This window comes from Bactrocera oleae, chromosome 6 (genome assembly GCF_042242935.1).
Source record: "Bactrocera oleae isolate idBacOlea1 chromosome 6, idBacOlea1, whole genome shotgun sequence".
NCBI lineage: Eukaryota > Metazoa > Arthropoda > Insecta > Diptera > Tephritidae > Bactrocera > Bactrocera oleae.
The window spans coordinates 24,688,411-24,712,549 of NC_091540.1; the positions used below are offsets into that span (position 1 = coordinate 24,688,411).

At 36.9% G+C, this 24,139-nt stretch overlaps 1 protein-coding gene and 1 long non-coding RNA gene across 7 annotated transcripts in view; one reads left to right on the forward strand and one right to left on the reverse strand.

Annotated features, from left to right (window-relative positions):
• The window catches only part of LOC106622981 (limbic system-associated membrane protein), a 79,159-nt gene extending 58,096 nt beyond the window's left edge, over nucleotides 1–21,063 (reverse strand). For 2 of the 6 annotated variants that reach the window (XM_070112225.1, XM_070112224.1), the window contains exon 1: nucleotides 20,808–21,063. In XM_070112225.1, coding sequence (XP_069968326.1) covers nucleotides 20,808–20,873 — 66 coding nt within the window. In that variant the 5' untranslated portion in view covers nucleotides 20,874–21,063. Of the gene's footprint in view, nucleotides 1–16,966; nucleotides 17,013–20,807 lie in introns of all 6 variants that reach the window. The other 4 variants (XM_036371512.2, XM_036371514.2, XM_070112221.1 and 1 more) reach the window with 4 other exon arrangements.
• LOC138857951 (uncharacterized) lies at nucleotides 19,294–21,090 on the forward strand. The gene is made up of 2 exons (XR_011397198.1): nucleotides 19,294–19,421; nucleotides 19,495–21,090. It is a non-coding gene; the product is annotated as an uncharacterized lncRNA (long non-coding RNA).
• The last annotated feature ends 3,049 nt before the right edge of the window (nucleotides 21,091–24,139 follow it).

Genomic DNA, 24,139 nt, shown 5'->3' on the forward strand with positions numbered 1-24,139 from the left:
CTCTCATCACGAAGAAAATGCCCCACGTGGCAACAAATGAAAGATTTCCTAACTACCCAATATGAAATCGCAGAAAGGGTAGATAAAAAAAATGGTCAGAACGAAACCCGTTCAACATGACCTAAATAGAAGCTTCCACAGACCCCAAGCCAGTAGCAACAACAATTTAAATAGAAGCTTCTTCAAAAATCAAGCTTCTTCGAAATTCAAAGTAGAGTACTACTACCCACAGCAGTCGTCTCCATCGAACACCGAGGAGAGCTGTTTAAACTTAGAGCCTTAAAAGACCAAGGATCACAACGATCTTTCATAGCGTCTAGGGCTCAAAATAGGCTACAACTGCCAACAAAACTAGCCAATTTTGAAATCACGGGAATGGGCGGAAGAGTAGTCCAAAACTCAAATAAAATCTGCCCCATTACCCTAATTTCCCCCCAAGCGGAAGCTATAGTCTTACCGCAACTTACAAATATGCTTCCAAGCTATCACATAAATAGCAAGCATTGGCAAAAGGTTTCACACCTAAAGCTAGCAGATCCCAACTGCAACACTCCCGCTCAAATAGACCTTCTATTAGGCAGCGATCTCATACCACAGATAATACTCGAAGGTATTGAGACAATTTCAAATACACTTCTGGCACAAAATACTATTTTTGGGTGGATCCTAAGTGGACTAGTTTCGGAACCAGTTACCACCATGACCACTCAGGTTGAGGAAATCTCAAACGAATACCTCAATTCACAATTGAAAAAATGTTGGGAGTTAGAAGAACTCCCCCCCATATCAATCACAACCCCTGAAGATCAGTATTGTGAAGACTTTTACAAAGCCACAACTACTAGATCAGATAATGGTCGGTACGTCGTACGACTACCACTAAAACAACAATTTCCTAACACACTCGCCTTAGGTCATTCTCGCACCTCTGCAATACAGCAGTTTTTAAGTATGGAAAAGAACTTACTTAAAAAAGGTGAGCTTAAGCCAGAATACGATGGCGTGTTGGAAGAATATCTCCATTTAGACCACATGGAGGAAATAAGCCCATGCGAAAAAATCATCAACGGCAAATACTACTCATTTTTTTTGCCGTACCATGCAGTAGTAAAGCCAGACAAAAAAACAACTAAAGTAAGAGTTGTCTTTAATGCATCAAGATCCACTAGCTCGGGGAATTCCCTAAATGATATTCTATTTACGGGACCCACGCTCCAACCAGATTTAATGCTCCTCATATTAAATTGGCGTATATTCAAATACGTATTTAACGGAGACGTCGAAAAAATGTATAGACAAATAGTCGTACGATGGGTAAATTATGCCCCAGAGCACAAAGTCGAACTACACGGCTTCTGTGACGATTCTGAAAAGGCATATTGCGCAACTATATATGTTCGCACACAAAGCGATATTGCGACCACAAACCACTTACTAGTAGCAAAAGCAAAAGTAGCTCCGTTAAAAACAATAAGTCTGCCACGACTTGAACTGTGTGGAGCACTACTACTAGTCAAACTAGTGTCCATGGTGCGAATGCATTTAAACATGGAAAAATACAAACTATATCTGTGGTCCGATTCTGAAATCGTACTCGCCTGGTTAGAAAAACCACCACATGCATGGAAGACGTATATTTCCAATCGAACGTCTCAAATCCTTGACCTAGTAGGATCAGCCACTTGGCGACATGTAACCAGTTCTGACAATCCTGCTGATCTAGGTACAAGAGGATGCAAAGCCCTGCATCTTGCCACTACCACCCTCTGGTGGAATGGCCCCCGATGGTTAACAGAATCTCCCGATTCTTGGCCACAATCGCCCATGCGCAATATAATTGCCCCAGAAAGTCGAAAAATCGACTCTTTTCACACAACAGTGGATGATACTGACATCCTCGAATGATTTTCATCGTATCCCCGAGCACTCAGGGTAATAGCTTACATGCTCAAGTTCATAGAGCGATTCAAAATTAAACTTAAGGGAGTAACTTCATTACACTCCCAATGCAATACAGTGACGCACCTAGACTTACAAAAAGCAAAGGTCGCTCTTATCGCATCTACTCAAACGCGCTACTTCAGCCGAGAAATATCATTGCTAAAAGATTCGAAGCCAATCGATAAAAAGAGCTCACTTTTAGTACTAAATCCATTTCTGGACACAACGGGTTTGCTTCGTGCGAATGGTCGGCTTGTCAACTCCAGCCTGACATACAACGAACGACATCCCATAATCATACCAGAAAAAGCACGGCTTGCCACATTATATCTGCATTATGTCCACATACTGATGCTACACGCCGAGCACCGCCTCATGCAACAAATAGTCCGCCAAGAGTTTTATATTCCCCGTCTTAAGCCTCAAATAAAGAAGTGCATTTACATGTGCAAAGTTTGCACAACGTACAAGCAAAAAATGCGAACGCAGATAATGGCAGCACTTCCACCTGAACGCTGCAACTTTGCTCTGCCCTTCACAACAACAGGTGTCGATTTTGATGGGCCTTTCCAGATAAAGGCTTCAATGTTAAGATCTCCCACTTTAATGAAAGGCTATGTGGCAGTTTTTGTTTGTTTTACGACAAAAGCTGTTCACCTTGAGATATGTACAAATCTGACGACAGAGGCTTTTCTCGCGGCATTCGCTCGCTTCGTCGGACGGCGTGGTTTTCCTTCAAAAATAATGAGTGACAACGGCAAAACGTTTATTGGAGCCAAAAGAGCCACTGAGAAACAGTTTGTGGACTTTATCCAACAAGTCTCACCTGAGATTGTACAGAAGTACGCACCCCAAGGCATTAATTGGCAGTTTATCCCCCCAAGCGCTCCTCATATGGGTGGTTTATGGGAATCAGCTGTAAAAAGCTTCAAATCCCACTTCAAAAAAGTAGCTGGAAACTACAAGTTTAATTATGAAGAATTCTCGACCTTATTAATTCGAATTGAAGCCGTACTCAATTCACGGCCAATCACAATCCTCTCGCAAGATCCCTCCGATTTCACCGCCCTAACTCCTGGGCATTTTCTCAAAGGAGCACCCATTCTGGCCATACCTGAGCCAGACGTGGAGTCGCTATCCTTATTAAACCGATGGGAAAGAATCAAAATTCTTCATCACAATTTTAGTCGCCGATGGAAAGAAGATTATCTAAAGGACCTCCACAAGAGGTACCGCTGGAAAGCTCCAGTAAAGGCGCCGAAGCTTGGAGATTGTGTCATTATTCATGATGATTGTCTACCCCCTACCGAATGGCAGCTTGGTCGCATAGAAAGGCTACATTATGGCTCCGACGGTCATATAAGAGTAGTTGATCTCCGTACCCAAAGCTGAACGCTAACCAGACCGCTCGTGAAGCTGTGCTTTCTACCAACCGCAGATATAAACGAAAAAGCAAATAATAAACGATAAACCGATCATAATCCCAAAAACGCAATTCATAACCGTTTCAATAAATCGACTAAAAAAAAAAACGAAAAGACAATAACTCGCAAACTCGACAACAATCCGTATATATAAGTATATAAGTATATAAACTAACGAGTCGATCAATATGACGATCCCTTCATGCTACCAAGAGTTGTAGAATGCCAATTTCAACTTATATCTTAAAACTTTATGAAGCCCAATAATCTTTTCTACATAGATAACTATGGACGCAGATGCACCTATGCCAACGCCTGCTATTCGGTCGGCTATTAATTTGCCGCGACCTGCGGTTACTCCAGCGCCCCGATCTGTAACTGCAACCGCTCCTACAGCCGCCGCCCTCACCGACTACAACACTGCAACATTTTTAGAGGCATGCAACCGATGCAACGCTTGCAAATTGCCCAGGCTCATGGGCATTGTCTCAATTGCTTGACAGCGGCACATGACACTCAGGAGTGCACGTCCGTCAATCTGTGCCAAATATGCGGCAGGTTGCATCATACGTTGCTCCATCGCAACCCGAGACGTGACATCGGTCGGCCGCCTGCCCCGCGCAGCCGCCCTCCAAGTAGACAACCACTATCTACTCGGGCAATGCAGCACCGACGACCAGCAGCCCCTCCTGTGTCCCGATTAAGGAGCAACCGAAACGAAGCACCGATGATGCGCCGGCACTCTAGGCCGCAATATCGCCGCTCTACGGGACTGAGCAACGTTGTAGCAACGCTGGAACAGCTGCAACGACTCTTAGGCTAAACATTCGCCTAGGGGGGCCGGGATGGCTAAATGAGCTATAAGCCTTCTTAGCAAACATCCCTGCACAAGCACCACACACCACTTCACAAGCAACACTGATACATTCCAACACACCACACAATACCATCCACTCCTGAAAACACCACACACCAATACATACAACTTTACACAATTCACCGAGGGATACCAACATATACCACACCACCAACACACCCACGATCTCACCACTCTACCCAACCAACAAAAGGGATCGACGACTGGATACGGCCCCTTTTTTCGATCGATCGCCGTCGTATACGCATCATCCGAATCCTGTTCTGCGCCACCCCGGAAATATATCGTTTTTTCACATCATTTTTAAACAACCTTATATTTTCAAAGAATAATAAAATTTCAAGTTGGAAAATCCTTTATACATTTTATATCAAATTTGTGCTTTTTTTATTGGGAAACAAGTGAAAGTGGTGAGTGCTTTGATGCTACTTAGTACTAAAATAAATACACTGTGATCTGACAATCCTAGAGGAAATACAAAACCGTCTAGTTTCTGTTTTCTGTTTCGACATACCGATATATTCGTACAGAGTATAACCGAGCACATCGCTGCTTACAAGAAAACTTTAAACAAATAATCAGCAATTATTTTTTTCCTGAATAGAAAAAAAATTGTTGAAATCCATAATTTGGAATTGCAAAATTTGTTTAGAAAATAAATCGGTAAAACTCCTATCCCCTCCCTACTAGGTGAGATTTTACATGTATTTTTTTTTTACTGATAAGCAGCACTTTCTAATATGTATCGATAAATTTTTCGAATACGCGGTTGTTCAACCTATTTAAAAACACTGAAACAATTATTTTAGATAACGACAAAGCTTTTTCTTCTGTGACAGTAAAAGGTTTCATCGGAGATAAAATTTTTAATTGAACAATTTTTATTTCCGACGTTATACAGTGAAAGTAATGGGCAGGTTAAAAGATTCTATTCAACGTTAATGGAAATAGCCCGTTCCATCAAACAGCAACAGCAGTTTGCGAGACTATAGATCTCATACTATTAGCAAGACATAAGTTAAACAGTATTCACTCCACAACCAATGTCAAGCCAATTGATGTTTTTCAAAATTGTTCAAATGAAGAATTGAAAGTAATACGCGAAAAATTGTTTTAAATGCAAGAGAAATATTGAATAAACGAAACGAAAATAAAACGATGAAAACATACGAATCGGACGAGAAGGTATTTTTGAAAAGTAATAAACGGCTTAGGAATAAATTTGATATAATCTATCTCGAAAAAGTAGTGGAAAGAGATGTAGGTATTACCGTTCTAATAGATGGAAAAAAATCCATAAAAGCAATCTCAGATGATATTTTCCGTTGTGGTTGTTGTTGTTGTAGCGACAGAATTCTGCCGAGTTGACTATATAACTCACCGGAAACGGTCCCCGATCGGTACCCCATTTTCGACATATCTGTCATTCTGGCAAACCTAGGCAAGTCATTATACTTTACCACTCTAGATCTAAAATCGCGTACCAAATTAATTTGCGAAACAAAGATATTGGCATACTTTAAACGTATTATTCACGCAGAGTTTTACCCCGATATAATCATTGTTGCTTGATATGCATAGTGGAAAGTGAAAGAATCAGATGGAATTGAAAATGGTGTTATGTGGGAAATAGGCGGGGTTGTAGTCCGATGTCGCCCATTTTCGCACTATGTCATAGACATACGAAAAGAACGTTATGCACCGAATTTGGTTGAAATCGGTTAAGCTGATCCCAAGATATGTGTTTTCACCTAAAAGTGGGCTGTGCAACGCCCACTGTCTAATTTTGAACGCGGTTCCTATAAAGTCATCTCATACCATCCCAGAGATAAAATTTAATGTCTCTGGCGTGTTTAGTGCTTCATTTATCGCGCTTTTAGTAGTTTTTAACAGTTACGTTATATGGATAGTGGGCGGAGTTGCCACCCGATTTCAACTATTTTCACACTGTAGGTAGAGGTTCTAAAAACATTTGCTTCCAGTGAATTTTGTTATTATAGCATTGGCAATTTAGGAGATATGCACATTAAACCAATTAGGGGCAGGACGACGCCCACTTTAAAAAAATTAACTGCAGATGTCCCTCCCTAATGTAATCCTGTGTACCAAATAACAGTCTTGTATCTTATTGCGGAGCTTAGTTATAGCAATTTATTTGTTTTTGATTAATGGCGTTTTGAGGGCGTGGTCCGATTACGCCCATCTGCAATACCAACTGTCTCACGGTACCAAGAAACATGTCTAACAAGCTTCATACAGATAGTCACCCGGATTTCAACTCGTCTCTTCATCCTGATCATTTATATATACATAACCCTATATCTAACTCGATTAGTTTTAGGTGATACAAACAACCGTTAGGTGAACAAAACTATTATACTCTGTAGCAACAGGTTGCGAGAGTATAATAATGAGATGGAGTGCGATCATCAAGGAATTTACGCCTACATTTCATTATAAGCCAGGGAAGGAGAATAAAGTAGCTGATGCTCTGTCCAGACAAATTAGACAGTTTATTAATAACTTAAGTGAATCAATAAAAACAGCGCATAGCGAAGAGTCTTTCACCAACTTCAAAGAAGCAATAAAGTATCCTGGAAATCAATTTAAAAAACAACCAAAAGTACAAAAGTCTAGTTTCTGTTTTCTGTTTCGACTTAACGAAATATTCGTAATTGACCTAATCAACAAAACTGATCAACTTGAAACGCTCATTACAGAGCATAACCGTGCACATTGCTGCTTACATACAAATTTCAAACAAATAATAAGTAATTATTTTTTCCCGAATATAAAAAAATTGTTGAAATCCATAATTTGGAATTGCAAAATGGGTTTAGAAAATAAATAACAGCGTAAACCGTTCAACCTCAAAATCGGTAAAACTCTTATCCCCTCCCTACCAGATGAGATCTTACATGTCGATATTTTTTTTTTGTTTCTGATAAGCAGCTCTTCCTAACATGTATCGACAAATTTTCCAAATACGCGGTTATTAAACCTTTTTCGTTACGATCCACGGTAGGTATTAAAGAAGCACAACTCAAAATATTATTGATATTTAAAAACACTAAAACACGCCTAACTAATATTATAAAGCGAAAGTCCGTTTGTTTGTTACGCTTTAACGCAAAAACTACTTAACCGATCATCATGAAACTTTAAACACATACTCGTGGAGGTGTCAGAATGAACACAGGATACTTTTTATTAAAAAATATATAAATTTTGAAAAAAATAAGTTTGGCAGATATGATTGTTTGTCGAAAAATTTGAATATGTAAGAAGAAAAAATGCATCAAAAACGTAAATCAGAGAAATACCATCACACTATATTACCGACAGCCACGTCAACATCCAACCCAATTTACTAATCTACGGAGACTAAACACAATAGTGCTATAGATTGTACCTTCAGTTATTTTGAATTTTTCTTCTGATATCTGCGCTATCAAGAAATTCTTCGTCGGTCCGTAAAGCTAAAGTTGCACAAAATCAAGAATCTGAAGTTCACGCAGAGCTGAGAAGACAACAGCAAGCAGAGCGGCAACGTGTTTTGAGAACAGCTGAAACTTCTTTTTAGAAACGAGCTCGTTTAGAAAGACAAGCTATGCAGCAGAAAGCGACGGAAACGCCAGAACAATTGCGGGCAAGAAGAAATTTCATGACTAAGGATTGGTCTGTATTTAATGGTACTGGTTTTCAATATGATCCTTTAGTTGAGTATTCTAATCATCCCTCAATTGCTCTTGTCTCAGTGGATAAAAAATGTCAGTACTTGTATCGTGATGTGTGTGTGTGCTTTTAAATGGAAAGATGAAACTGCTGGAATGTGCTGCAGCAATGGTAAAGTTTCACATCCATTACTTGGTAAACCAGAAGAACCTTTAAAAACTTTATTGTTTAGTATCACAGATAAGTCAAAACGATTTCTAAGTAAAATAAGAAAGTATAACTCTTACTTTAAAATGACATCCTTCGGAGTTGATCAAGTGATAAGAATGCCTTCATTTTCGCCACCCTTTACTGTACAAAGACAGATACATCATATAATTGGATCACTATTTCCAGGAAATAATGATTAGCATACATTTTTGCAGGTGTATTCCATGGGTGTTGATGGAGTAGAAAGAGAAACAGTCACAATGATTTGGTGAAGATTTTTAAAAGTGCGATAGATAATTGCAAAGAAGTCATTCATGCTCATCGAACTCCACGTGGTGAACATGAGAGGCGTTATAATTCACCGATGACCAATGAAGTTGCTGTTTTGGTTACTGGTGACCCGTGCTCTCCTCGAGACATAGTGTTACGAGTACATGATAATGCGTTAAAGCGCGTAGCTGATACTCAAAAATGTTATGATGCTTTGCAGTATCCATTTATTATCAGTAAAGGTGAAACAAGATATCATTTCAATATCTCAGTCATCAATCCGACAACGAACGAGCCAATTCCAAATAAAAAAGTTTCTTATATGGACTTTTATTACATGATGCATCGAGAGAATGACTTCAATTTTCTTCTGCGTACAAATCAACTCTGCAACCAATTTTTAGTAGATAAGTATATTAAAGTAGAGAGTGAACGCCTTCATTACATTTCCATTACCAGAAAAAATTACGATTTGAAAATTACATACATCTACAAGATGCGAAGAACGCAGATGACAATATTAGACCTAACGACATTGGCAAAATGGTTATTATGCCGTCCACTTTTGTGAACAGTCCCCGTTCTCTGCATGAGTACAACCAAGACGTATTTACTTATGTACGAACTTATGGAATGCCTGACCTCTTCGTAACTTTTACGTGAAGTCCTTCGTGGCAGAATGTAATTAAAGAATTTATGCCTGGTCAAAAAGCCACTGATCGTCACGATATAGTTGCTCGCGTATTTCGTTTAAAGGTTCAGAAGTTAATGAACGTTGTGACTAAAGAAAAAATATTTGGGGACGTCCAGTGCCATGTGTACTCCATTGAATGGCAAAAACGAGGTCTACCATATGTGCACACATTGATTTGGTTAAAACAGAAGTTACTTCCTAATCAAATCGACAAAATAATTAGCGCTGAAATTCCAGATACAGAAGAAGATAAAAATCTGAACGACACGGTTTTTAAAAACATGATTCACGGTCCCTGTGGAACTCGAAACCCTGCATCACCGTGCATGAAAGATGGCAAGTGTACAAAAAAATATCCTCGAGAACTGATTAGAGAAACAGTTCACAGTGATAAGGGTTACCCTTTATATTATATAAACGAAGGGCGCCTACTGATGGTGGTAAACATGTTAACATTCGGACTCGCAGTGGGGAAATCAAGAGTTTTGATAATAGCTGGGTTGTGCCCTGTTCGCCAATTTTGTGTAAAATGTTCAACGCCCACATAAATGTTGAAGCCTGTAATTCTGTGCGTGCGATCTTAAATATGCATAATAAAGAAACGGCGTGGCGGCCCCTTGGCTTACCACTGCATGAAAGATATCCTACTGTTACACATCTTGCAGTACATTTAGAAAACGGACAGCGTGTATTTTTAATGACAGTACATTTCAAGACAGAATTTTGTCTCCCCTTGAGACCACACTGACTGAATGCAAAGACATTATTGTACTCTGAGGTCCCCCGCTATTATAGATGGAACACCTCATAAAAAACAATGACAACTTCGCATTCAAGGTACACATGTAGAAAATCAACCTGGGGTTAAAGCATCAGATGCTCTTGGTCGTGTCTATACCGTGCACGTTACAAATTCCGAATGCTTTTATCTGCGTATGTTATTGCATCATGTTAGAGGTCCAACTAGCTTTGCAGAACTTATAATTGTTAATGGTCTCAGATGTCAAACATACAAAGAAGCATGTGAGGCACGACGATTGTTAGAAAATGATAATCATTGGGACGAAACTATAGAGGAAGCCGTACAATGTCGATCACCAGATAGAATAAGGGAACTTTATGCTACACTTTTATCTTCTTGCGGTCTTTCTAACCTTCATCTCCATCTTTGGGATGGGTACAAAGAATACAATACTATATTTACAACCAAACGCTAATTCTAATTGAAAACAAGGTTTTTACAATGGTTGTAAAAAAATTAGATGATTTTGGAATGCAAAGTCCGCGAAGAGATAATGAGGATGATTGTAACAATGAAATTGCTCGAGAGCTAGATTATGATTTCATAGCACTGCAGCAACAAGTGGAAGAATTAATCCTTATCTTACTTCCAGAGCAAGCTCATGTTTTCCGTCAAGGTTTACATAGAATAGAATCCGGCAAATGTGGAGTCTTCTATCTCGATGCACCAGGAGGAACCGGAAAAACGTTTTTGCTCAACTTATTATTAATGTACATCGGAAAAAACAGACAAATAGCAGTTGCAGTAGCTTCTTCGTAACTCATTTCTCTTAAAGTAACTCAGTCTCAAAACGAATATGAGAGTGCATCTTCATAATAACGTGGATTCGGGATTTATGTTGAAATGTTATTGAAAATGGGAAATGGTTGTTTAGATGTTGATGCTGAAGGTTATGTATTACTTTCAAGAGAATTTTGTAATTTAGTAGAAAATGATGTGAATCTCATTGCCCATGTTTATCCGGAATTGCAACAAAATTTGAGTAGTGATCAGTGGCTGTACGCAAGAACGTACGATGGAATATTTGTCAATGGATACAGAATTAAGTACCTTATATCCGGTGGAGTTTTTAAATTCACTTGAACTGTCGGGTGTACCATTTCATAAGCTTAAATTGAAACTAATTGTACCAGTAATGCTTATACGAAATTTAAATGCTTTTCTTCTATGTAATAAAACACGACTTCGGATAACGAAATTGGGACAGAACATACTTGGCGCTACTATTTTAACAGGTGTTTGTAAGGGAAAAAGTGTGATCATACCTCGGATTCCAATTATTCCCACTGACCTTCCATTCCAATTTAAAAGAGTTCAGTTTCCTGTAAAGCTTAGCTTTGCCGTAACTATAAACAAAGCAGAAGGACAAATATTACAGGTGGCAGGAAAGCATTTAGAAAAGTCATGCTTTTCTCATCGTCAACTATATGTAGCCTGTTCGTGTGTATCTTATGCCAAGAACTTACACATATTTGCATCCTTGATTAATCTTCTATATTGCTTATTTTTAATTTTTACATTCCAAAATTATTTATTTTCTTTACAGTGAAATATATTTTAATTTTTGTTGTATTGATTCAATAAAGTATATTTTAAAATTTGAAACTTCATTGCATTTAGTAAGTTTTTCAAGTAAGTAATCCCAGCCAAGCAATAAAATATATTCTTTCTATTGATCCGTTTCTACTATAATGATCTCTGATACTTATTTGATGGATTCGACGTGAGCAAAGCTGCGGGGAAAAGCTAGTTATTTCATATACCGAAAAAGCTTTTCATTCTATGACAGTAAAAAGTTTCATCAGAGATAATTTTTCAATTGAACAGAAATGAAAATTCCGACGTTACACAGTGAAAGTAATTCGCAGTTTGAAAGATTCCATTCAACGTTAATGGAAATAGCCCGTTCCATCCAGCAGCAACAGCACTTGTGTGAGATTATAGATCTCATACTATTAGCAACACAAATTAACAAAAGTATGCACTCCACAACTAATGTCAAGCCAATTGATGTTTTCAAAATTGTTCAAATGAAGAATTGAAAGTAATACGCGAAAAATTGTTTAAAGTGCAAGAGAAAATATTAAATAAACGAAACGAAAATAAAAAAGTACTGGAAAGAGGTTTAGGTACCACAGTTCTAATAGATGGAAACAAAAATCCATAAAAGTAATCGCAGATGATATTTTCCGTTTACGAAAACGTTTTAAAAAATAAAAACCCTTACAAATAAATTTAAAAATTATAGTCAACACATATCAATTTTGAATTTTTATATTAATATTTCCGAGAAGAATTTTGCAATAACTTAATAAAAAACTTTCTGTCATTTATTGTATTTAAATTATCAAGTAAAATGTTAAACCATATTATCAACTATTCATAGAGTACTTAGTAATTGAATTTGGAAACTATAATGGAAAATGTTATGAACTGTCAACCAAGCCATCCCAACTCCCAATACTTTACAATACCAATCACAAATTTTCTAACAACATTATGAAGTACTCCAAGCAACATACGACATCTATTGAATACTCGATAATGAGAATCGTTTTTACACCCCGCTTGCAATATCACAACAACAAGCCTTTACGTGTGCGCTGTACCATTTGCACTCGAGCAGATTCGTCATAGTCTACTAGCAGTTACAAAACAACAACGATGTCGTGATCTGATGGAGTATCAATACATCGCTCCTCTAGCGAATAATGGTTAAGGACTCAAACCGCAATGCGGCACTTAAGAAATCGGGAAATAATTGTTGCCTCGTTTTACTAACCGTAATGTGAAATCGGTACATTCGTAAAATGCTTGGTTGGTTGAGCGTAACATTTGATCATAAAGCACAGAAAAAAATCGAGATTTAAAACCATCAGTCATATTTAACTTGTATAAGGAGTCCTCACATTCATAGTGATAATATAAAATGTATGCATAGAATTAGCAATCGTTATATGGTTTGTTATAAATTATTTTATTAATTATATTAAAAAATAATGCGATATGACACCAGCATATAGAGCAAAGTGCTGAAGTTGCAACACGAAACTGAAGGAAGTGCAACATCAACGAATTCCATCCCCGTTGCAGCGGCACACTTAGGTTTAGAATTAAGAATAATTAATTGTAACTTACTTCATATTCTGTAGTCAATAAAGGAGAATAACTCCCGAAAAAATATTTTTTTTATACAAACTACAATAATAGTTTTTAACTTGTATACTTAATATTTATATAAAATGAACTTATTCAAATATTTAAAACTCAATAAAAAGAAGTACACGACATAATAAAAAATCCATTGACAAAATAACGAATTAGTAATAGGCATGCAATATTGTCAAGCTCAGGTATGCTACGTACATAGTATCATAAACATACATACCTAATGTTTGCTAACGCGCTTAGCAGGCACATTAAGTGGGAGGTGTCAGACATTTACACAAATAGTGACCACATGGCCATAATTGCTGAAGTTTTGTTCCCCCGAGAAACGGAACCCCTCAGCAGAAACACCTCTCAAAAACGAGGTTGGAGACAAAAAGAGTTCGATAGTGGCGTTTTCGTGAGCGCCTGGAGTGCAGCAAAGGCACCAGGCGACGACGCCGCCCACCTTTTATCCGCTGTGCAAAAGGAACTAGTTGCAGCATGCGACGCAACTATGCGCAGGACGAGGATCTAGCGAAAACCAGTATATTGGTGGAACGAAGAAATCGCCACGCTGAACAAGCTTTGTCACTCAGCTAGACGTCGCTTACAGCGTAACCAGGGAGGCGAGAATGAAAATCACCCAAGAGAAGCATTTAAACGCAAAAAGAAGCTCCTGAAGTCAGCAATCACGCGTAGCAAAAAAGGCTGTTTCGAAAAGCTTTGTGAAGAAGCAAACATAACAAACCCCTGGGAAACCGCGTACAAAACAAGTATGTCAAAATTTAAAAATATGTTGCAGCAACCTAAGAACACATTATTTATGAGGAAAGCCATCGACGCATTATTTCCAACACATGAGACCATTTCCTATGCTCTGCGAAACAATGTTAGAGAGCCCCCTCTATTAGTCACAGAAGAAAAAATATTGGCTATCGCGAAAAAAATTAAAAACTCTAAAGCGCCTGAAATAGAGCGCTGAAAGAAGCCATGACTCTGAGGCCCTGTTTGTTCGCTAAAATGTACAATGCGTGTATATTGGAAGGCGTGTTTCCCGACCCGTGGAAGGTGCAGCATTTGGTTCTACTCCCAAAACCTAAAAAGCCACCCGACGAACCTTAATATTATCGACCATTGTGCATGCTCGACACGATTGGTAAAGTGTACGAAATAATACCGCTTGGAGTTAGCAATCTAAAAAGCCGGCGGATTATCAGAAAGACAATACGGCTTTATAAAAAAGAGGTCTTTACGCACTAAGAGCGGTCGTTGATACTGCGAAATGTGCAATAAGTGGCACAAAAAAGTATTGCGCGCTAATTACTCTGGACGTGAAGAATGCGTTCAACTCCGCAAAGTGGGCAAATATAATCAAAGCTCTATACGAAATACGCGTGCCGTAGAGGAGACTTAATCTCATCGTGGGAGAGATATGAAATGGGAGTAGGTTGGGTTAGCGGATTAAAGTTCCACACTTCGGCTTTCGATGCTTCCCCCTACTAAAAAAGAAAAAAATACATACATGGCATGGCCAAAAAATTTAACACCAGAGTCACACGGCAATAACAAAACAAATTATAACAACAGTTCCCAGAATAAAATAAAAATACTTCGACTAAAAACTATATTTGCTATAGCTATGAATGCGAACCAATGTTAGCCAGCACTAAATGCATATTGATGTTAATGGCAGCCAGACGAAGCATAGTGGTGAGCTATGGCGTGAGTTGATTTTGACCATAATTGTGCAAAGGCCATACGAGACTCATAAGATAACTCAGGTTCTTGATCAGTACTTGACAGTGCCGTTTCGGAAAATGTACTTTAGATAGGTTTTGGTATAAAAAAATGTGGTGGTTATTGTATTTTAACGAAGGTTTATTTAATTATTTAGAAAGTTAACGATCGCGTCTACTTCACATGCGCAGCATTCTGATCGTGATGAACGGAAATTCGAAAAGACCAAACGGTGTAATAATTGCAGTTTTGTCGACATCTTCTTAGGTGATAGATGTTTGATGAAAAGCGCGCTTGAGATTAATGATTAAAAATATTGTTTTGCTGGTTAGATTGGCAGGAAAGTGTTCGAGAACACCAAAGGGATATCAGTCTGACAATGTACGGGCGTTCGTAATCTCCCCAAGGTCGCCATTTACCAGACTTCTTTGGAAGTGGGTGAAATGGAGATGACCAGAGGCTCTTCGAACATTGAGTGATTCTTAATTGCAACATTTTGTCGAACTCTGTCGATCTCTTCGGGCTTTACAGCAAACAGGAAGTCCCGGTGTAGTAAATATGTGGTGGTGCGTCGCTTGTTTCGTTGGCTGACAGATTCCTTACGGCTTTGTCAGGTGAGAAATTTCTGAAAAGATGTTGGATGCTGCTTACTTACATACGACTTTTAGTCCAGTTATCGAGTCGCTAAGCCAACTGTTCTTGAGGTCGGGTTAGATGCTGAAATGTGCCAAAAAATCTGCGTCAATAATAGGTTTCGTTATGTCCGTCACTATGAAGCTCCATGTAAAATTTCGTCTAAGACCAAGGTTTCGGCGACCAAGATGCGGGAGACATGAGAACACGGCAGAGATTAGCGCCAGCATCCACCAGAAATTGGATTTTGGTGGCACGATCTGTTACGAAGAGGCGTTTTAATTAGAGTGAGGAGACGTTAACCGCCACTAATGGTCCGTCGGTAGATTTCCCTGAAATGTGCAAGGCGATCGACAACGTTTCGTTTTATTACCGAAATTTTGATGATGCCAGCAGTTGTTGTTGTTCAGTGCCGGGGAAGATGTGCGCGAATGAAAGCGATGACGAGAACGAGATATGACCTGTCTCTTAAAATTGAAAGCTAGCTCATTAATTGAAGCTTATAGATGAGAAATGCGTGTTTCGACTGCTGATGTTACTGTTAGTTCCGAAATGATTTTTGCTGCTGGTAATGCGATATTGTGTATTTTGTCTGCAAGAAATGCGATTTTATCGAGATTCATATCTGCTTGGGATTCAAGTATAAATTGCGTTGAGATGGCGGAGAAGAGTTTTCTATCACCCAAGGTCTCTCGATCAAGAAGCTGCGTAAGCGGTTCTACCAGTGCCCTTTTTAAGCGTTTCTGTGAGCGTTCAAAAGATCTTCCACTCCTGTCCTGGCCTCAAGATGTGAAGAAGCATAGTGGTATTGCGTAATTTCATCGGAAATTTCGACGAGATGAAATTATCCCTCAAGTTAAGTGAGCCACAAGGCTGGTCGTTCGGAATTGAATAACGGACACTGTATAGAAACACGTGGGACCGGCGTTATACTGTCGGTCACTATCACGTCCACGCTATCTGGCATAGTGGTTTTGCATAACAAAATGAAATAGTCGGAAAGTTGCGCTTAACCCTGTAATGATTAGAAATGCGCGAAAAGTCCAGTTGTCCCCCAATCGGTCGTATGCGTGGGCAGCCATGTGCGCGGTTATGCACAAAAACCAATACACCAAGTGCACTGTAGTCGAAAGTTTATGCGCAAGTATTGGTGAAATTTAAATTAATAAACGAAATGCACTTTAGACAATTTAGTTAGGGAATTTTAAAATTATATTAACAAATCGCGGAAAAACTATTAGATCACGTCGGAGTCACTAGTTGTGGTGGTTATTGTGCCGTAACGAAGGTTTATTTAATTACGATGCGCACGCGGTGGCTGCCAGCAAGAGAAGTGACTTGAACATGTGATGTATAGTCTTTTATAATAATAGCAGGCGTCTTCGAGCCTTACTGTTGTCTATGGATTCGCTGTTCCGTTATGTGTCGAATTCCTATCAGCGTGTAAGCCAGGAGCAACTGACTTGCTGACATAGTGTTGCTATGTTACAAGGTCGTATATTTGCAGGTCTACTTACGTTAACTAATATAATATATTGAGAATGAGTACTGACCTCAGCGTACAGGAAAACGCAGTTAAAGTTTTTGAATAGTACAAGTCTGTCAAGCAAAGGAAAGAAAGTTGTAAATGAATTACTCTTGCTGTAACATGCTGTAACCACATGATTTTTTTAAAGTCGAAATATCTATCCAAATTATATTAAAAATCTTCTAGGGATTGAAGCAGAGGATGAAAACCTTCTTTTAAATTTGTTTAAACATTTCATACTGTATATATACAATATATTATATATATGGGTTCATAAACCTTAATTACGAATTTAAATTATTTATTAAAATGAAACTTTTTACGAAACGTCTCATATCATTATTTTGTTCATCTATCGTATGTCTCATTACAGCTCTCTATATTTACATACATATGTAAGTACATTTGTTTGTACGCATCACCCCCATATGCGCAATCGCAAACACAGGAACTTGCGTGAAATATTTACTAACTTTATATAAATGTACACTTATGCTCTGTAAATTACAACGAAAATTCTAAGCATCAACGAACCCACAACATCCAACCAAACATCTCTTAAATAAATAATGAAACTGCAATGAAGCAAGCAAAATTATAGCACTTAATTACTGCTGGTGGTAAAAAGATATTCTTGTTTCGAGCGGTTTCGAATCCTGGTCAAAGATTTATATTTTCCCATACTCACTACGTCACTAAGAAAACGTCGGAGACCCCATAAAGTACATATATAAATAAATGATCAGAGTGACGAGCTGAGTCGATTAAGTCATGTCCGTCTGCATGTGTGTATATATACAAGTACATGGGTTTTTGTCCAACGCAATGGTGCAATCTCCAAAGAAATTGCTTAGATCGAGTCAGTATAGCATATAGCTGCCATACAAACTGACTGATCAAAGTTATTGTAAGGAATTTTTGCAAATGTGAATATGTATAGGTTCGGTGCAGCGGAAGTTAACGTTTTTCTTGTTTTTTTTATTTTGATTAGCATAGTTGATCGCAAATATGAATGTTGATGCTTTTAATTAATTGATTTTTATCAAGTTGTCAATTGTTAAAATATATAATATTGGTATATACTTTGTTGTTGATGCGCTTGCGTTTACGAATGGAAATGTTTTCCATGTAGTTGTGTTCAATTTTATTATTAATTTAAGTATTTCATATATTTTTGCTGGTTAGAACAGAAATACTTAAATAATAATAAAAAATTGCATATAAGGATAAAAGTCGCTAATGATTACCAAAAAATATTAAGAGAAAAGGATATGGCATAAGGTCATAAAATTGCCCGACTCTAGTTACGCGTTTGAACGGAATGGACTAAAGAGTAGTTGCTGATGACGCGCAATCAAAGTTTTCACGACTGAACTCAGACAAATTATATTAAGAAATTGTAGGGTTAGATAATAAACAAATATTGGCGACTGTCGACTCAGTTGCCTGAGACTGGTATTATTTAACCATTCACAATATATATTGCCTATCGGTTACTATACTCGCTCTAGTATTTAAACTTAGTAGAGGTATAAATGTGAAAACTGTGAAAATATGTTGAGACAGCTTGAAAATTTGTTTTATGAATTTATCAGGAAGCCATTTGGTTTAAAGAATGTCCCATCCATTAGTAAATTTGCGTATATTTATATTGACGACGAGCGAATACACTCATCCGTGCCCGAAGAACACATGAAACACATTCGAACTATAATCCACACATTGAACAATGCTACATGAAAACTTCTGAGGAAAAGTCAAATTTCTTTATGCATTGAGTTGAATATCTAGGGCATATTATAAAACACATTAGGATAAAATAGTTGATCATAAAAAAATTTAAGCCATTAAGGTCCACAACCCAAAATTTTTAAAAAATTCAGATATTTTATTGCAAACCTGCAACCGAACTTTTCCAACCAGATTTCTCCAAGCCTTTTAATTTGACAACAGATGCAAGCAATTGCGCTAATGGATCAGTTCTTGCTCAAAATCATCAACCAATCGCTTCTATTTCAACCACATTAAACAGAACAAAATAATAGTAAACGAGAAGCATGATCTTTACAAAAGCGAAAAAACGAAATGGTTAAAAATGTTGCTTAAGAATCAAATAAGTTTGCTTTTAATAAGTAAGAATCAAATTAGTTTGCTAAATAATGAAAGAAACGAAGTGCTCCTCAAAGAATATTTCTCAGTCGATTTAGAAACACAATCAGGCATGTTCCAGAAACCGAATGAAGTTGATGTGATTTCGTTTTTACAAACCGAATGATTTCAATTAAGGTTGTCTACGAACCGAATGATTTCTTTTCTTTCGAAGTCTTTCTATTTTACATCAAAACTGCTGTTTGAAGCAAATGACATTTATTTTCAATTGATATGTAAATTTAAATTTTTTCGATCTAACATGCGCACTGCCGTAAGAGTTTTGCCAAATAATGACTTCGCGTTGCAGAAATTTAAAGGACGGTTTTTCAGTAATAGTTCAAATCCGTTCGAAGATGTTGATGTACTGTTTAAATACTTTTATTGACTATTTTAACTTTGTAGCACAATATGAAAGAATTCCAATTTATCTGCAACAGGGAGCAAAAGTACGTTTCCAAATGACCGTTGGGAAAGATACGTTTCATTACGAAGAATCACCGCATCTAAAGTACTAAGTTGTCTAATAGAGCGGGCATTACTTTGGGAGCGGACTGAATTGGAAATGACAATGATTTAACAAAATCTAAACAGCTTTTTTTCGGGAAAATTTGGTATCTTGGAGTAGTTAGTTGTATAATATTGATGGCAGGTCAGATTACAGTATTGCAGTGGCTATTGAATTCAGTTGTAAGTTCCTTCCACAACGTTTCACTCTGCATTTTTTCTCCTTTTTATTAAGAAAGTGCCAAATATCTCTGTACGTACGAAAATATAACGAGAACTCATTATAGTACAACACAATCCCACGCAGAAAATATACTCAAAAACAAAATAAATACTAAAAAATTATCTTAGTTGGTGGCTATGGATTTAGCAGGACAGAGTTTAAGGCTACTTGCAGCAAAGAAGGGAGAAAGGTCCATATAGGCATTCACTTTCGAATACATGCCATTGATTCTATAAGAGGTAATGGAAATCTTTTCCGGTGGATCAGGGAGTTTCAAAATATAGATGTTAAACAGTAGCGGGGAGAGGACACGACCCTGCGAAACCCCCGTTTAATTTTTCTCTGCTTAGAATTTTGACTTCGAAATAGTACGGCTGACTGACAGCGGCTCAAATAATTCATGGTCCATTTTTTCAGCTTTGGATTAAGCTTGGATTTTCAGAAGATCTGAGCGGCTGCTTAAATTGGTATTTCGGACTGCAGCCAACGATTTGTAGTGTCGAGGTGATGGTTGTTCGCTGCTGCAGTTCCTGCTTAGGCGGTGGCCCCTATGTGGTATCATTTGGAGACGCCATTTTAGGTTATTGCGGAATAGACTTCTATAGCAAGAGGCAATTAACGACACACTTCACTCATGTTGCGTGCGTAGGATAAAACTCGTCGGAAAATGATAACAGTCAGCACAGGAATTTCACCTGACTGATGGACCAGGAGTGGTCTTATTGATCTCTCACGAGGATGGAACGGTGTGATAAGCTGATTGAGAGAATTGAACATTCTTAATTTAGCTTACGAAATATGTTTGTGTTTTTTCATATATTTTTACAAACCTAATCTGGAGATCCTCTCTATCAACCCATACTCCAACCCCATTTTATATTATATGATGACTCCAGAATACAGTTGGAACCAATACAACGTTTAAATGCTACATTTCTAGTGGCATAAGCACGAAAATTTTGTAATATTATATTATGTATATGCTTACCGTCTCCTCAGCATTAAATTCAATTACAAACGTATCGTTCTGCAACGTCTGTACGGTAATTAGCATTTCAATGTTTTGCCGTTATTTTTAGAAAAAATTCGATTAAATAACTTAAGGTGTATTTTATATTATTATTTTCTATATTATGCACAAATTACAATTTATTTGTCTAAGAAATTTTATTTAGAACCTGTAGCAAATGCATAAATCTTCAAAAATCTTCATTATAAATTAAAACTATCGAAAATATTATATACCGATCGCATTTTATTTTCTACAAAAATGTACAACATTTGATAATAAATATGTAATGCCAAATTATTTCTATAAATGAGCATTAAACTATATTAAATGGGCAGCACTGACTATTAAAGTTTCGTTACGCAGCCTATGTATCCAGCACCATGGATAAAATGATGCGAAACTCCTCTCTTTGCCTTCTGAGAGAGCTCATGAACTTTCAGTGCGACCAAAGAAACCACGAGTTCATGAGCTACTGAACAGATGACAAGCAAAACAAACTAAGAATCCCGCAGAAATAAATTGCGAAATTAGTAGGTTATTTGTGAGATCAGATTTTTTAGTGACTTTCTAATCTTTATTTAAAGAGATTTAGTATAGTTTGGGTTTAAGAAAGAGCAGGTATTTTGTCGCAGAGTATTGTTTTGCTTAGCAGTACCAATTGTCAACGTATATACATATTTTGGTTAGAATCCCCAACAAATGTTATGTAAACTTTGACTATAAAAAATACATAAGGTTCATGTTTGGGTTATTTAAAACTTGTAAGTGTTTTGGATTAATAAAATATTTTATTAAATTTATTTTTAAAATTAAATTTTGAAAATCGTTTGTGATTAAAATATACATGTACACATATTTGGACCGCATATAGAATATCTACAATAGTTTGTTAAACTAATATTAATTATGTATATTTTTCTGTTATATAAAACCCGAAAAATACTCAAGAAATACATTAAAAAATCTCAAAACTTATTTTTTCCTTAGGGGCACCACTGTAAAATATTATAAAAAATGTTGACTTTGACAGCGCTCTCTCGATTCAAAGAGTTTCGGATCATTTTATCCTTGGCCGGCCGGTACCAGGGATAAAATGATCCGAAACTTCTCTCTTTGCTTCTTAAGAGAGCCCACGATTTACTTTGGCAGCACTGAAAGTTCATAGGCTACTGAACAGATGACAAACATATAATATAGTGTATGAATTTAGTTTTAAGTATATTTTATTATATATAACTGTTTTTATTAAAATAAGAGTGGTAAGTATATTACGTTATTAAAGCCGTAACAAATACGCACATATGTATATGTAAATAAATTATGTTTTTCTAACGAATAAGATGCCAAAGAGTAAAAATCGGTGTGTGACTGGGTACGAGAAAGCGCAACGTTTTTTTTTTAATTTTCCTAATAAGGAGAAGGATGGATCCAGTTTTCATGCAATTTATTGCATAATAAAAAATATAGCATGCTCGCTATTTGTAATATATTTTATTTATTTGAATTTTTATATTTATTAAATTCAATTTAATATGTTTTTTGAGTATGTTAGCTTACTTTATTTATAAAATATTAGTGAAAATAAATATAATCAGAATAGAAAGTATCGTAAATACTAATAAATAAATGTTGGTTTAGTGTTGCAATATTAGTTTTATTGGTAGCCGCAGTATATTTTTATTTAAAATTAAAGTATTATAAGTAAAGGTATGAAGGTTTAGGTTATATTTGTTTGTTTTTAGGTATACTGTTTGAATGCAACGTTTGGGCGTAGAAGAAAACCTGCTAAAGTATTTATATTTATCCACCATATCTCGGATGAGGTAAAATATTTGAAAAAACTGTCGCCAACTGCGGTCTTAGATACAAATTTACCTCCTACAAACAATTTTCATGTAGAATTTGACGAGCCTAGATTTTGTACCCAAAATGGTCGAGAACCCCTCAGGTTTGAGTGAGCTATTATTACTAGCGTCTGTAGAAGACGCAAAAACACAGGGAATAGGAATTTTGGAAAATATCTCCATGGGCGATATTTCATTAGAAAAAGTAAAACTGGTTTTAGCTTGACATCCTTAGCGCAAGTTTGAGGGTTAAATTAGAAAAAAAAGATCAGGAGATTAGTTATTTAAAATTTTAATTGAAAGAAATGTTAAAAAAATACATTATTTGGAGAGTGAAATTAAAAATTTAGGAGAGGGTTATAGTTGTAAAGAAAATTTAAGTAGGAATCTTCCTCCTCAAATAAACCGTATTATAAAAAAAAGTTTAGTAAATTGTAGTCGACAACCAAAAGGTCGTAGATAGGACAATTATTTTAAAACTTTGGCATTAGGTGTATATTTTCTTTCACCTTTGGCATATAGACACCTAAAGCCTCTTCTTAGATTTCCAGAAGAGAGAACTTTTGACGAGTTCGTTTCCGAATGGCCCTGAGGCCCCTGTTGTAGTAATAGTGTTTAATTAAAGTGTGTAGAGTTAAGAAGTCGAGATTTCACGCAGGATCAAAAGTTCGTTTAGAAATGTAAACTTTATGTATTTATCTATGATTTTAGGAGTGACAGAAGAACGCCAATCTTTTCAGGTCGATGGCAAGGATATATTATTTTTTCTTGCCCTTTAAAAAACACCAGGAATTGATTTGAAAATTCAAAATATAATGTCAGTTTTGAATAGCGTCCGGTAAGTTTGATTGACACCGTTTGTTTTATAATAAGGATTCCCAAAATCCCGTGCGTTGTGCCCCCAGGCTGTCTGAACATATGTTTCCGAATAGCTTTCAAAATATGAATGTAAAGCTAGCGTCCCAAGAGATACCGTAGCCTCTGGTATCTCGCTTCATATAGTTCAGGACTTTTGTCGTGCTCTAATGCTCGATTTTTAAGTACCGCGGAGTACATTTTATTATTTAATATTTTAAATAGTATTAGTTTTGAAGCTGTTTTGCTAACAAAACAAAATATTTTCGGAGTCAGACCCCCAGTTAAAATTTTCAGACGAGGCAGTAAGAATTTTAAAGACAATTAGAGTAATAGACGAAAATGGGTCTGACATAACAAATTCTTTCAATTATATTAAAAGTTGGATTTTAAATAACTATTAGTAGTATAAGACGCTTGTGGCGGTTTTTGTCACAGTCAGGCTTCACTAATCTACAGACAAGAAAACTTCGCCAAGACAATTTAGAACACTTCTTCGGACATATTAGAAGAGGACGTGGAAGAAGTGGAAGTAGCACTGCTTATATGTTTTGTAACCTCTTCAAAAAATCTTGTGGAATAAGATACGCCAATATCATAATAAAGGGA